The sequence below is a fragment of the Jaculus jaculus genome, chromosome 1 (assembly GCF_020740685.1).
Source record: "Jaculus jaculus isolate mJacJac1 chromosome 1, mJacJac1.mat.Y.cur, whole genome shotgun sequence".
Lineage (NCBI taxonomy): Eukaryota > Metazoa > Chordata > Mammalia > Rodentia > Dipodidae > Jaculus > Jaculus jaculus.
The window spans coordinates 169,931,883-169,948,428 of NC_059102.1; the positions used below are offsets into that span (position 1 = coordinate 169,931,883).

A 16,546-nucleotide genomic window follows, 5' to 3' on the forward strand; every position below is an offset into this window, starting at 1 on the left:
AGATTTGCAAGAACGACATCCAAGATAAAAACTGAATTGAGTGATCTCAAAGTAGGAACCCATTAGCAGGTTGCTTTGTGTGTTTTCCTTTACTTAATATTTATAGACACACTCTATGGGTTGCCTGAGAGAAGAAAGTTTATAATGTTTACTTCTATAAATGAGGAGGAAGTAAGAGAGTCCTGCAAGGACATAGACAGAATGCATGGTAATCTCATAGCCTGCGGATGTTGAGTGTCTTTTCCTGTCTTCTTTACCATATAAACCCCTTAATCATTTCATTATCACCCACCAGAGAGACCCTATAGCAGTATTTATGCATTACTCAATGGAAGAATTTCCCATTTCAAACTTACTATTAAGAATTGATTGCCACTCTTGTTCAAGGAGCAAGGTAAGTTTCTATATATAATGTACACTTTTAGTGAAAAGTGCAGGTGATACAGAAGTATAGTAACAGAACTGTTGGGAGTCATTTGAGCATAGGGTTAGAGGTTTCATCACTTACAAAACACTAAGAGTTATTTTATAAATATTAAAATACTATCACTAGAGAGTGTAAGATGTGTGAAACAACATTATGTTGCTTTCATAAATACTGACTAAAATAGTACAGATGGGCTATGACCTATTAGATAGCAATTTAAATTTGTTCACTACCTACTGGCCTGTCATGGAAAGTTAAAAGTAATAAAATTGAAAGGGACACCTTTAAACTAAAAAGGCTTATCTAACTAAGTAGACATAAAACTGAACTCCCTTTTAGCAGATGTTCCCAAATCACATAATTTCATCCTTAGTATTGGTAGAATTATTCATGAAGACCACAATATGACTAAAAGCAAAGGTTTTAGATTAGGAGAAAATTGGGCTTAAATAGTGAATTCTGACTCTTCATACTATGGATGTTTAGAATAGAACATGACTTCACAAATAATCAGTTGTCTTTATGGTAAATAGGAATTAATAATACCTGTCTGTATATATATTCTCTTATTACATATTATGTCTATATATATGTCTATATATATTATATATATATACATATATATATATATACACACACATATATTCTCTTACTCAGAGCCAAATGCATACATATTCATAACTCTTGCTCTAACTTGTAGAGCCCAGTATATTCTAAAGGGGATCACATGTGCCAAGGTTGGCATAAAGCCCTCATAGTAAACTTGTGAAAGTGTTACAAGAAGGATAATAAGAACTCATAGTTGGTAGAGGATGAATATATTTCTAGAGGCTTAAGATGCATATTAAAAGATTCAGAAATACTGTTGCTACAGTTATACAACTGTGCTACATGAACAGTAATTTACTCATTTCAAAAATAGATTTCCTCACTTAATCCTCACAACAATCTCAAGGTTGGACAGTGTATCATTTTTATTTTGTACAGGAAGAAAATATGATATAGGGAAGTTAGTTTAGGGCCAGTGGTTCTCAGTTGCAAATGGAAAGCTGGCACACAATTCTTCCCAGAACCAAAATTCTTTACAATGTTCCTTCCTCTGCTGTGAGCATCTCCAGTGGTTCTCAAAGCCCTTCTGCTCTGGAATCTCTCCATATCTACCATGCATGTACTAGTGAGCAGTACTGTCCTTAGATCACTGGGAAACCCCAAACACTGAGGTTGTACAACTTAAACAATGAATAATTGTGGACTGAAACTTGCTTTAAGTTTATGTTGCACTATTAATTTTGTTAACTATTTTGTCTGGGACCAAAGCCTGAGTTTCTGATTAATATTTTTGTAACTATAAATATATTACTCAGGCTTTGGTATCTTATAATCTAAATGTATAGTTAATAGAAATAAATGTATGAAATTTAAAAGTATAGTTATCCAAATTTACTGAGAGACCAGGTATTGTGGATGTTAATCTGTCTGGAGAACAGTCCCTGTACATCACACATGGAGACATATATAAATGTAGGGGGACAGGAAAAGGTGAACTAGTTGATGTATTCATTTCAGAAATGTTATTTTGGAGAATGCAGAAATTTTTTTAAATCTCAATTCACAAATATGTAAGATTTAAAAGCTGAACAAAATATCTCTTCATTCAATAGCCTGAATTCTTATGGAAATGAACATACAAAACTGTATTGTTGAGCTTAGGTGTTAGTTACAGAGAATCTATAGCTAACTATAACATTCTTGGAGTGTAAGCTATTGCAGTGGTAAAAAAAAAAAAAAAAAAGTCTGCCTGTGGTATAAAGGCATTTAAACTTTTTGGCCATTTACAGGATATTTAATATACTTCCTTTCTTTCTCTTTCTTACAGGGCATCTCCTGATCCCCAGATAACACCGATGGAGAACAGGACAGAAGTGACAGAGTTCATCCTCCTAGGACTAACCAATGCCCCAGAGCTGCAAGTCCCCCTGTCTACCATGTTCATTCTCATCTACCTCATTAATGTGGCTGGAAACCTGGGGATGCTTGTGCTGATTCTCATGGACTCTCGGCTCCACACTCCCATGTACTTTTTCCTTGGTAACTTGTCTCTGGTGGACATCTGTTACTCCTCAGCCGTCACTCCCACAGCTGTGGCTGGGCTCCTTACAGGAAACCAAGTCATTTCCTACAATGCTTGTGCTGCTCAGATGTTCTTATTTGCAGCCTTTGCCACTGCAGAAAATTTCCTGTTGGCCTCCATGGCCTATGATCGCTATGCAGCGGTGTGCAAGCCCCTCCACTATGCCACCACCATGACGACGACTGTGTGCGCGTCTCTAACCATAGCTTGCTATGCTGGTGGCTTTTTGAACGCCTCCATCCATACTGGGGACACTTTCAGCCTCACCTTCTGTGAGTCCAATGTGGTCCATCACTTTTTCTGTGATGTTCCAGCAGTCATGATCCTCTCCTGCTCTGACAGATATGTGAGTGAGATGGTTCTTGTTTATGCAGCAAGCTTTGTTATCTGTTTTGCCCTTGTTGTTATCTTGATATCCTATATGTTCATCTTCATGACCATCTTAAAGATGCGTTCATCTGCAGGATACCAGAAGGCTATGTCCACCTGTGTGTCTCACTTCACTGCAGTCTCCATTTTCTATGGGACATTAATTTTCATGTACCTACAGCCAAGCTCCAGTCATTCCATGGACACAGACAAAATTGTATCTGTGTTCTATACTATGGTTATCCCCATGCTGAACCCTGTGGTTTATAGCCTGAGAAACAAAGAAGTGAAAAATGCATTCAAAAAGGTTGTAGAGAAGACAAAATATTCTTTAGGATTTTGAGTTCAATGTTGTAGGATGGACATTTACATGGGTGCTGGTTTCATTCCTCTAGGATTGTCTCTACATATCTAGTGACATTTTAAGGCCCAAACTAATGTTAAATTCTGGAATAAATACCCTTCTCCAGATGTTTGGTTTTTAGAGAAAGGAAACAATGATGAAAAAAAGGAATACTTGAATTAGAGTTGTTAAAAGGAAGTACAAAATGGCTTTGGTTATGTTTTTCAAGACATTCATCAAGCAAACTCAATTTATTCACTTTTTTACATGCATTTTTCTATCACATGCCACTACTAATATACATGCAAAAAAAAGCAGGTTTGGGACTAGGAAGATGGCTCAGTAGTTTAAAGTGCTTCTCCCAAAGCCTTCCTACCTGACTTTGACCCACCCCAGAACACACATAAGTAGAGCCAGATACAAAGGGGCTCATCAACTTGTGATCCCACTGTGCCTAAAACAATGGGAGGTGGAGTAAGATCTGAAGTTCATGGGCCATTTAGGCCAGTGTTCTTTTACAGCAGCAAGATACCCTGTCTCAAAGGAGATTCAAGAAGAGGACACACACACACCATGGCATACACACATGTGAGCTCATGCACAAACACACATACAGATTTATAAATATTTATGGATAAATAAATGATTTTAAAATATATAAAGTTAACAGCCCGAGATAAGTGCCTATATATGATTGGTGTGAACACAAACAAACGGAAGTAGAAAATTATCCAGAGGTAAATGAAACAGTACTAATGTTGAATTAAAATAAGTTAAATAAATAACTAGAGTATTAGAATATCAATTCATGACGATTAGGTTTTCTTTAGTCAAATAACTTCTAAATGATATAGTATTAGATACATATTCTCAGATTCTTGGTGTATGTTATTGAGAGATATAGAGGTAAAGTATCATAAATGAATTAAGTTTTCTATCTTGATCAAGTCATTTTATAGAAATTTTATTTTTTGACACTGTGCATTTCAAAAGAATAAGCAGGCAGAGTATCATAAAAGGCATGGAAATAAAAACATTTTAATTTATTAATAAATGACTGCCAATATTCAATTATATTAAAAGTGTCTGATATTTGATAATGTTCTGTTTCTCTCTGTGATGGCTAATGTTGCTCATTCACTATTAATTTGGCCACAGCCTGTCTTGTTACTCCCACAGTCTTTCATCTTACTTCATTTGCACTGACCTCCTTAGTGTTTCCTCACAACTCCAATATGCCTCCATATCCAGGCACTTGGGCTCCCTGTTGCCTCTGTGTGGAAATTTCCTTCACTACAGCCAGAAGCAGATGTTTACACAAATGTTAACTGATCAAGAAAACTTTCCCTGGCCACCTTGTTAAATAGTCGCTTTCCCTTTAGCGGTATTCACCTTGCCCTTCAATCTGCCCTATTCTTCACAGTGCTTACCAGCACCCCATAGAAACAGCGGCTCTTTCTGTTTTGTTTACACGATCCTGCTGTGTATGGAAATAGAAGTTTGTTCTATTGGAGACACTTAATAATTAGTTGTTAAATGAAAAAATAAAATAATTAAGTTTTGAGCCAACTGAATCAATATGATAAATCTTTGGAACATTGTTGATACAGTGATCTTCCATAATATAAATATTCACGAAAGATTTTCATACATTCCAAGAGGCCAAGCACATTTTCTGAATTGCTGAAACATTTTTTGTTTGCATCTCACTCTGCAATTTTAGACTCCTTGAATTGCTTTAAAAAAAATCCCATTTCAAGTGGATCATCTTATCATTTTTCTTTTGTTTGTTTGCTTTTTTTGGCTTATTTTAGTATATTTATTTGAAAGAGATAGAAAGAAGGAAAGAGAGAGAATGGGCTCACCAGGGCTTTCAGCCACTGTAAATGAATTCCAGATGCATGTGCCACCTTATACATCTGGCTTACATGGGTCCTGGGGAATCGAACCTGGCTTGGCAGGCAAATGCCCTAATCACTAAGCCATCTCTCCAACTCCTCATTTTTCATTTTGTATTTATGTGGTGCTCATGTGCATGTGTGTGTGTGTGTGTGTGTGTGTGTGTACATGCACACATGCACATATGTGTGTGTATGTGGAGGATAACTTCAGGTATCAAGCTTACTCTATTTAAAGAACATATGACTATTGCTTATCTCTACTGAATGATAAATAGTTGTTTGGTTCTGCCAATTGGCAGATGGACATCATCTTTATTTCATATGAAAGGGTTGTATAGGAAATTTTGTATATTTATGCATATATATATAGAAATAGCTATGCTTATTTATTTGTTAATATTTTATTTATTTGAGAGAGAGAATTGGTATACCAGGGCCTCTAGCCACTGCAAATAAATTCCAGATACATGTGCCACTTTATGCATCTGGCTTCATGTGGGTACTGAGGAATCAAACTTGTGTCCTTTGGCTTTTTAGGCAAGCACCTTAATCACAGCCATTTCTCCAGCAACAGCTATACTTATTTCTATATCTTAATATCATGCCATTAAACATGTTCGTTCAAGCTAATATCTCTGATTATAAACCAGTTTTTCAATGAATTACCCCTTTCTCTCTCTCTCTTTTTAGTTTTTTTTTTTTTTTTTTGCAAGTTTAAGGTCTCACTCTAGTCCAGACAGACCTGAAACTCACTCTGTAGTCCCACACTGGCCTCAAACTCATAGAAATCCTCCTACCTCTGCTTCCCAAGTGCTGGGGTTAAAGTCATGAGCCACTATGCTTGGCCTAATTACCTCGTCCTTTATTGAAAATTCCACCTCTTATTATAAACTTAGAAATTATCCCCTAATCTACAGATTTATTTATTTGATTCTAGTACAAATAAAGAGGTTCTATAGCTGTTCATCAGTGTCTTGATGATAAACTACTTTATCAATAAAAGTATTTTTATGCCAAGCTGTTTTATTTTATGTTTTAAGTTTCTGGTAACTACAGTGTTTTTCTCCCTTTAATTTATTTCTAATATACGTGGTTCATCTTATTATAGTTTATAAAAAGATGTGGCGTATTTCAATTCAATCATGGGATATTTAAAAACATTTGCATAGAAGCTTATGGGAACATATAGCATCAGTTTATATTTAGCATTTATTTATGCCTTTGCACATAAATGCACAATTGTTGCAACAGCTTGTTTAGAACATTTTATTTCAGTTCATTTGTGCCATAGAAACTCCTTGCCTCATAGTTCTGCAGGCTGTAAATTCCAAGGTTAAAAAGCCAGAATCTGGAGACAACCTTTATGCTATATCCTCCATGGCAGAAGGGCAAAGACAGGACAAGAGATATCCAATGACTTGAACACAGCTGTGTCAGACTATTGGCTTTGCTCACCCAGCAGCTTGCATAGCACATTTTGGTACAAAGAAATGTAGCTGACAGAGAAGAAGTTTACAGCCCAGCTCTAGCAGAAACCAAAATATTTTAAAAATTAAAACAATTCCAGACTTAGGGGGAAAATTTTGTTTAAGGAATTATTGAAAGGGGGAAAGGAAGGGTATTGCAATAGAGAAAGAGGAGACTATTACAATAAATTTTTCAGATTTTTCAGACCATATTATCTACAAACACTTGAAAAACTGGGAATAAAAAGAGGAGTAGACAAGTTCAAGCTTTTCATTGTGGAAAGGAGCCTTTTTCTGTGTGTCAGTGTTGGCTTCGGCTGAGTGAGTCAAAGTTCAGCTGGATTTGTTTGGTCAAGTTAGTTAACAAAAGCCTTTCTTTGATCACTGAAGTTGGACCATACAGTTAATCATTCATGAGGGGTGTAATGGAAGTACGAACAGTACATTACACGAATCTTTACCTGAACTTTAGCCTGTTCTTGGAAGATAAAGAGATGTGACATGCTGAGTCATCCTGAGTGGAAAGAAAATTGAGCAAATACTTGTTAATAAGCATTTTCATCTTATGCATCATTGAGAATTGCCAGTTGATTTTGTTGTTTATGTGTTCTGTCTTGCCCTTGCTAAGCACAAAGTCACTGGAGGGATATCTAAATTACATGAGGGTAGGTTGACCCTTGCAATAGGCAATTTCCAGAGCACAGAAGTGGGTGAAAGATTTATTTAACTATAAAATTTTGCTGAATCATAGTTTCTGGGTATAGGTCAACATTGTCATGTCTTGAACTATACTTTTGCCATCCTTAAGAATTTAAGCTGAGAAATCCTGCTGGAACTGAGCTGATAACCTCCTCCATGTAGACCAGCTGACAGAAAGCTGGAAGAAGCCATTCTACATGTAGTTCAATGGGAGAGATACCACCAGTGAAGATACTCAAAAGTGGACACTGCAAGCCTTATAATTGGCCAGCCACCCCAAATGAGCCAACGGGTACAATAGTGGCATGTCTGTCATGGTGGAAACCAACTGCCCTCCAATTAGACTGGAGGCCTGCTCCATGGGGGGAAATACATCCCTGATACTGAAAACTTAAAACAGGGGTAGTCATGAGCTCTGGGGGTGTAACATCTGCTGATGTCTGGAAAAAATGTATATACTATGCTTATCAAACTGCTCAGTAAGCACTTCTTTTAATATTTATATCCTTATATTAATGCTACTCTCACTTTGGGTAGAGAATATTCTCTTTTCAGATGGCAGTGACCTTGGGATGACTCAGAAGGTATCATAATGCTGGAAAGAAGTGACTGGAGTACTGAGTAACATCTTGATCACACCTTCCAAGGCTCAGGGTCTAATGCGGAAGAGGTGGCAGAAAGAATGTAAATGCCAAAGGAAGGGTGGGACTCCATACAACGTGCTCTCTCCAGACATAAAATGGCCTGGATATCCATGACCTCATAGTGCCTGACACTACCTACACAAGACCATCATAAGAAGAGGAAAAGACCATGACATCAAAATAAAAGAGAGACTGATTGAGATGTGGAGGGGATATGATGGAGAATGTAGTTTCAAAGGGGAAAGGGGGAGAAGGAAGGGTATTACCATAGGATACATTTTATAATCATGGAAAATGTTAATAAAAATTGAGAAAAAATAAAATGAAAAAAGAATTTAAGCTAATTCTTATGCATCTTCATGCATACTGATTTAAAGAGTACTATTGAGGATTGTGTCTATAGTATCAATGATTCCTGAGTATGAGCAGATAGGAAAATCATCTGCACCTGGGTTGAAGATAAGGTAGAACAAACGGGGCTCATACATTGCAATGTGGATGTAAAATGAGCAGTTGGCAAGAAGTTAGTTTCTTATCAACAACGCTGGGAAATGTAAACCCAAAGAAAATGAAAACACATCCCCACACAGACTTGCATTTCACTGCTAGTAGCAACTTTATTCATAATCATTTAAATCTATAAACAACCCAAGTGTCCAGCAATAGTAATAAAGAGAGTCAAATATCCATGCACCGAAATTCTAGTCAACAATAAAAAGAATGCACTATGCTTACACAATCTGTATTTGCTTGTGTGACTTTTCCTAGGGAGATGTAAACATCTAGTTACACCAGGTAGGGCACTGATGACAGAGGACAGAAATTATTCCACCCAGTCCCAGTTACTGAAGCAGCTACATTTTGAGGCTGCTTACAGGAGTATGGATTAGGTATTATTTACAGGAACATGGGTGCAGTTACATCAGCCCAGCATGGGTGACTACTTATGAAAGCTGTATCCTTGGAGCTTTGTACGATTTGCAGATAGCTCAGTTTATCAGATTATCCTCTCTGCAGCAAACTAGTGTCATTCTAGCATGGCTGTGAAAGCTTTTAATCCTAATTCTAAAAACAGTGAGGCAAGTAGATCACCATGAATAGGAGGCCACTAAGGGCTTCATAGTGAGACTATTCCACAAAAAGAAAGAAGGAGCAAAAGAAAGAAAAAAAAGTCTCAAAATGTTATGTACTAAATCATTGCATTTGTGATGGAAAGAGGGCTTAGCAGTTAAGGTGCTTGCCTGCAAAGCCAAAGGACCCAGGTTCAATTTCCCCAGTACCCACATGAAGCCAGATACAAAAAGTGGCACATGCATTTGGAGTTCATTTGCTAGGGCTAAAGGCCCTGACACACACATTGTCTCTTCCTTTCTCTCACCTTCCCAAATAATTAAATAATACAATTTAATTGATTGCATTTATTTGACATTTGTCATAAGAAAATTATAGAGCCAGACATCAAAATAGTGGTTGCTTGGAGCTGGGAGTCTGAAGGAAGTAAGATGGGAAATGAATACAAGGAAACCTTTTCTTTTGATTTATTTTTATTTTTATTTTTATTTTTATTTTTTTATTTATTCATTTTAGTTTTCTATTCAGCAATTACCAGCAGTTTGGTATCATTATTAGGCTCATCCATGACCAACCCCCTCCCCATTGGCTCCTCCTTGTTGAGGTATATGGGTCATGCTTTGTGGAGTTAGCCCACAGTTATTGGTACGATAAATGTTTCTGCATATCCCGACCCAACATGTGTCTCTGACATTCTTTCCATCCCCTCTTCTGCAAAATTTCCCTGAGCCATTTGGGGTTCATTTTTGGTCTGCCTCAGTGATGAGGCGGGGTCTTACTCGAGCCCAGGCTGACCTGGAATTCACTATGTAGTCTCAGGGTGGCCTCAAACTCATGGTGATCCACCTACCTCTGCCTCCCAAATGCTGGGATTAAAGGCGTACACCACCACACCCAGCTTAGGGAAACTTTTTGAAAGTGTAGGAAATGGCCCACATCATTGTTATGATACTGATTATACAAATATATGCTCATCAATATAAAATTTTTTTTACTTATGTTAATTACTATGAGATGGCTTAACAATATCCTCTTGTATGCTTCCAAGAACTGGGATATATTAAACTGTAAGCTAACTGCCCACTACAAGATGTGGCACCACTACCACATTTGCCAGGGCCCTAGAGAAACTGCAGAGGAAGCAGCAGTAAGAATACTACTCTTACTGCTGTCCTGACAACCTGCTCCAGGGTGATGATGGTGACAGATAAGGTAGCCAATCAAAACCCACCAAAGCAGAAATCCAGAGGCTAAAATGAATGCAACACTAAGTCAGATTACCAACAGGACTGCCATGGCTCAGAAAACATTGTGTAAGAGGGGGTGGAAAGATTGTAAGAGCCAAAGAGTGGGTAGGAATACATTGAGGCATGGTCCCCTTGTTACCACACAGGGATTGACTGAGGACTTCACGACTCCACAGCGAATACCTTAACCCCACTTAGGAGGGTCCTTAGGGCAATGGGAGTGGGGCAAGGGGTAAAAGAGTATAACCTGCCCCCCCCATATATATATATATATATATATATATATATATATATATGGATGGATGTATACACACACATATGTATATGTGTGTATATGTTATATATGTTTATATACATTAAATATAATAAAATCATATATGACTATGTTTAGCAGTATTGAACTCATGTTATTCATTCTGTGACAAGCATAGATTTCTAAAGATCACTGAGGAGGAATATACAACTCAAGCTGTCCTCTATCCATTAGAGGAAATGATTTTGAAATTTAAAACTTTTCAACTAAGAAAATTCACCCAGATGTTTCCAGTGGCTATTTATACAACGTATACAAGGAAGAAATACTACTAACTGTACACAGATTAATTTATTAGACCAAATTTACACTGACTGCAAAACCAAAATAGATTTTATAAGAAAACTGTAGGAATGTATCTGACATTAACAAAGATACATACATAGAAACTCAACAAAATATCCTTAAGTCAAAAATACATCAAAATCAAGAGCTTTTTATCTTGAGTACTCGAGACAGATTATTGTTCAGGTATCAGTCAGTGTAATTGCGCTCCTACAACTGTACTTGTTGTAGTTACTGAAATAGTACTAGGAAAGAACACCCAACCAGAAGCAGCTGGGTGAAGGAAGGGGTTTATTTTGACTTAAATCTGTAGAGGAATCTCAGTGACAGGAGGAAGAATCATAGCACGAGCAGAGGGTAGGCATCACCTCGCCCCCAGCAGGCAGAGAACAGCAGCAGGAGACTGTGACGAACACTTGCACAGGGAACGGGCTATAACACTCCTAAGGTCAACCCAACAACACACCTCCCTCATCAAGGCTCCACCTCCCAAACTGCCATCAGCTGGGGACCACAAATTTAGAATATCTGAGTTTATGGTGAAATCTACAATATTCTGACCCTGGCTCCCATAAACTCACCACCATCCATGATGTAAAATCCAATGCTTTCAGTCCAAATTAAAAAGCCCCCATAGTTTTTGTCAATCCCAGCATTGTTCAAAACATCCCCATAGTCCAAGGTTTCTTAACTGTGAGCCTATGAAACAAAAAACACATAATGGAACAGAGTAAACAGTCACACTGCAAAAGATGGCAATGGGTATAAGGAAAGACTGAACTAATACAAGATCTTAAATAAACAGAGCAATCATCAAATCCTATGGCTCCAAGTCTGGGATCTGTAACCAGTGACAAATTCTCTGCAGTTCCAAATTGGTCTCTCTAGCTGGGCTGCTTACAGCATGAGGAAAAATCCATCCCAAGCCAACAGCTCTCGTTGGCAGCTGTCCCACAGTCCTGGTTTTGTACAAATTCCTGGGGTCTCTACTGCAATCCATGGCTCATCCTCATGGCTCCATTGGGTCTCCACACTGGAACTCCAACAACCCTACCTCATATTTCCCAGTGGCCATTTCTAAAATAAAACTGCATTGTAAATCCAATGACCCTTCTTTCCTGCATGTGTTATACCCCCATAGTACCAAGTAGGCTACAAATTTGTTAGCAAAGTGGGGAATAAGACCAACTTTGAACAGCATAGAACTCCCTCAACATTCAGGGCCCCTACTTTCAAAAGAGTCAGCATTCTTAGCTGGGCATGGTATCGCATGCCTTTAATCCCAGCACTTGGGAGGCAGAGGTATGAGGATCACCATGAGTTTGAGGCCACCTTGAGACTATATAGTGAATTCCAGGTCGCTTGAGCTAGAGTGAGACCCTACCTTGAACCACCACCCCCCAAAATAATAATAATAAATAAATAAAAAGAGTCAGCATTATTTCTACTGTTCCAATGCAGAACAGCTGGCCCATCCTCAGTGGTGGTGATCTCTCAATGCAGAACAGGCTGCTGTCTTATCCAAAACTTTCATTTTTTTTCTGTGCCATATCATTCTACTCATATCAGTCCATTTCTTTTAAATTCAACCCTGTTCAAGTTCTCAGGGCCCAGGATAAGCAAACAAGTCCCTCATACAAACTTTTTCTAGCACAGTCTAGACATAGTTCTTTGTTCCCCTCATAAGACAAGTTTCACAGTCCACAGGTTGTTTTTGTTTTTTGCATTTAGGTCTTTTAACTCTGACTCCACTCCACTGGTATCAGTTTTGTGTTGTAGTTACCTTCTCATTTCTTGGACAAACACCCTCACTGAAAGCATCTTTCAGGAGGAAAGGGATTATTTCTGTCTTAACCTTCCCAGGGGACGCTTTATTCTGGTGCAACAGAGAGAACAATAAGCACCACTGACTCTGAACACACACAGGCAGGGCTGCACTTCACCCCGAGGTTCACACTGAGGACAACTTCCTTCAGCAGGGCTCCACCCCCCACAGACTACTACGTAAGGTCACAACCACCTGAGACTATGGAAACATTTCATATTCAACCCACCTTTCTAAATAGGTGCTGAAAGTGCAGATAGAATATGTAAGGTTAGCAAGTAGAGTCACTAGGTTGTGATAGTTAATCTTCATTTTTCACTTGGCTAGAATTGTAATCTTCTAGAAGGCACACTTCTAGACAGACTTAGAGGTGTATTTTTAGAGAAGGTTTTCTGATACACCATTCATGAGCTAGGGTCCAGACTGAATAAAGAGGAAGAACAAGAAGAACCCAGAAGAACACCAGAATTCTGTGTTCTTTGCTTCCTGTATTTTCAGATGCAAGAAGATCCAGGCCCATATGAACTGCCCCATGCCTTCCCTTCATGATAGCATGCACCTTTTTAAGATGTAAGCCAAAATAAACTCATCTTCTCTCCCTCCCTCCCTTACTCCTTTCCTTCCCTTCTTCCTTCCTTACTTCCTTAAGTTGTTTTGGTCAGGCATTTCCAGTGCAATAAGAAAAGTAACTAATACAGAAAATTGGTACCAAGGAGTGGGAATGTTGCTATATATTAAAACTGATCATGGAGTTCATAGGTCTTTTGAACTGGATAGCAGGAAAAATGTGGAAGGGTTTGAAGCTTATGGCTATTGAAGCCCTAGAAGGCTATAAATTATTTGGATAGGCATGAGGAAGTCCAGAATTTTGAGAAAAAATGTAGACATTAGAGATCCAACTCATTAGCTTTTGCCCCGGCCAGTGGGGAGTTGAACAAGGAAACGAGGGGAAAATTAACCTGAATGAAAGAAGGCAAACAGACACAAGAAGGAGACCATGCTAGATGTTTGTCAAGGCCTCAAGAGTTTATTCTTACATGTAGGTTTACATAGGCTTGTAGGGGGAAGGGGACATGGTCAGGGCAAGGAGTTGTAGGGGGAAGGGGACGTGGCCAGGGCAAGGAGCTGTCAGGAAACCTAGAGGGGATGTAATTAGGTGTTCATCTAATCTTGCCTCACTGGCTTAACATCCTGACTGCACCAGGCTTCATATTCATAAACTGGCCTTTTGCAAAAGATAAGATTCTGTAAGCAGTCTGCTGACCGGTTCCAGAAGTACCTAATAGAAAGCTGGATGGACCAGCTTTCTGAGTAATGAGTCAGCTTATGAGCAGGCCCAGGCAAAATGGAGAGGCTTTTGCTCTATGGCTCCTGACAAGCTTTCAGAGGGGAATAAGGACTCTACTGGAATCTGTGTTAAAGGCCATCCAACTTCCATTCTGGCAATGAATCTGGCTGCTTTCTGCTGATGTACTGAAAATCTGAGTCAAGTTGAATTCAAAATTAAGTCATTTGACCGAGGAAAACTCAAGACAGTATAACACTCAGGACATTGCTCTTATGCAGACCTATGAGGAGAGAGAACAGAATGATATGAAAAACATACAGTTGACAAGGAATGGAGTGTGAGTTTATAGATGCAGACAAATATAGCATGGATACAGCAGCTATAATAATTTATGAACATTATAGAGAAAGCTTGTGCATTATACTCAGACAATAAGGAAAGTCTGTTAATGTCAAGACCTTATCCATTGAAGGCTCCACCTGGTTAAAAAAAAAAAAAAAAAAGGAACTTGATTTGAAAGAAGAGAACCTGAGCTGTGAAAGCCTCTGAAGGAGTTCTTTCCTTGAAAACAACCACATAAGGAAGCATGTTTCTGTCTTCATGCTAAGGCACACAGAGGACACTATAGCTGTGAGAGAAGGAGACCAGACTACATTTCCTGCTGTTATCAAAAGTTGTCAGTGTCATCCACGTATTGGTGGTTTTGAAGGTATGCAAAATTCAAGGATGTGGGGAATCATAAAAATTTGTACCAAAGTTCTAGAAAGCTTCAGAGGCCTGCCACATGGCAGGATCGTATTTCTTATAAACAGGCCTTGAGAGACCACTGCATGAAACTCTCATGATGAAGCCCAAGTTTAAATGAAGACTCCAAGATGTTAAGGTAACCAGATCTATTCTTCAAGAAAAAGTGCAGGCATGGAGTGGAGCTGAGCCAAGAGCAAGCTCACATGTGCTGCAGGTGGTGGAGATCGAGAAGCAAAACTATTTAAGGCTGTTGTAGCTCAGATTGCACCACAAGCTCCAGATGCTGGACATGGAGTTGCATGATTTTCTGCTTGACTTTCGAGATTTTTATCTTTTTTTGTTTGTTTTTTTTTTTTGTTTTTTTGAGGTAGGGTCTCACTCTAGCCCAAGCTGACCTGGAATTCACTATGGAGTCTCAGGGTGGCCTTGAACTCACGGCGATCCTTCTACCTCCGCCTCCTGAGTGCTGGGATTAAAGGCGTGCGCCACCACACCCGGCTGAGATTTTTATCTTGCTTGGATTTGCTCTTTCCTTCTTAGGCCCCCATTCTTCCTTTTTGCAACAGGAATATTTATCCTGTACAATTGTATAATGGAAATATGTAAATGTATAAAAAATTGCATGTCTCACAGCTAAGAGATTGCCTGAATCTCAGGAAAGACTCTGCACTTAGACTTTTGAACAATGCTGGGACTATTGAGACTGTTGGGACTCTTACAAATAGACAAAATACATTTTGCATTATGAGATAGCCATGAGCCTTTGAGGACCAGGAGTGAAATGTAATGGTTAAAAGTGATGTGTTGGTTCCTACCAAATCAGAAAGCCAGAGACCCAGAGGCCCCCAACATCTCATCACTGAAGCAGACCAAAAATGAACCCAACATGGCTCAGGGAAATTTTGTGGAAGAGGGGGTAGAAAGAATGTCAGAGCCACATGTTGGGTCATGATATGCAGAGACATTTATCTCACCATAACTGTGGACTAACTCCACAATGCACGACCCATATACCTCAACAAGGAGGAGCCAAGGGGAGGGGGTAGGTCACGGATGAGCCTACTAATGGTACCAAACTGAGTGTGTTCGCTGAATACAAAACTAATTAATAAAAAAATATTAAAGTGGGATGTAGAGAAGTAGGAACACTCATCCATTGTTGGTGGGAATGTAGGATGGTGCAAAACCACTTTGGAAAGCAGTATGGAGACTCCTGAAAAGGCTGACTACTGACTATAGAGATACCAACAGACCCAATTATTCCCTTACTGGGCATCTACCCTAAAACTGTTAAACCACAGTCCAGAGAGGTTTTCTCAGCCATGTTTGTAGAGGCTCAATTTGTAATAGCTAAGAGATGGAATCAACCCAGATGTCCATCACTAGAAGAATAGATAACAAAGATGTGGTATATCTACACAATGGAATTTTATAGAGCAGTAAGAAAAAAAAAATGACACAATGAAATTTGAGGAAAAATGGTTGAACCTGGAACAGATCATTCTCAGTGAACTCACCCAATCACAGAAAAAAATAGCCACATAGTCTCACTCATCTACAGCACTTAACCTGAATCTACCCAAGATACCTTACATATCTAGCAAGCATCTCGTGGACTAGACACTAGGATGGATAGGGAGGGAGGGGAGAGCATCTAAGGGGTGGGAAAGACAAATCTAGACCCAAACAGCAATAGTACCATAAAATTCTACTCCCTAAAAGGCAGACCAAATGGCTAAAGCTTCACCAGGCCCTTACAGGGAACACCTGAACCACAAGACACTGGAGAG

General features: G+C 38.8%; 1 protein-coding gene across 1 annotated transcript; it reads left to right on the plus strand.

Moving 5' to 3' along the window:
• The first annotated feature begins 290 nt into the window (after positions 1–290).
• Positions 291–3,270, plus strand: LOC101617068 (olfactory receptor 5B3-like). Its single transcript, XM_004667703.2, has 2 exons — positions 291–394; positions 2,304–3,270. Exon 2 carries the CDS (start codon positions 2,332–2,334, stop codon positions 3,268–3,270), a length of 939 nt encoding a protein of 312 aa, XP_004667760.1. The 5' UTR covers positions 291–394; positions 2,304–2,331.
• Positions 3,271–16,546: the final 13,276 nt, after the last annotated feature.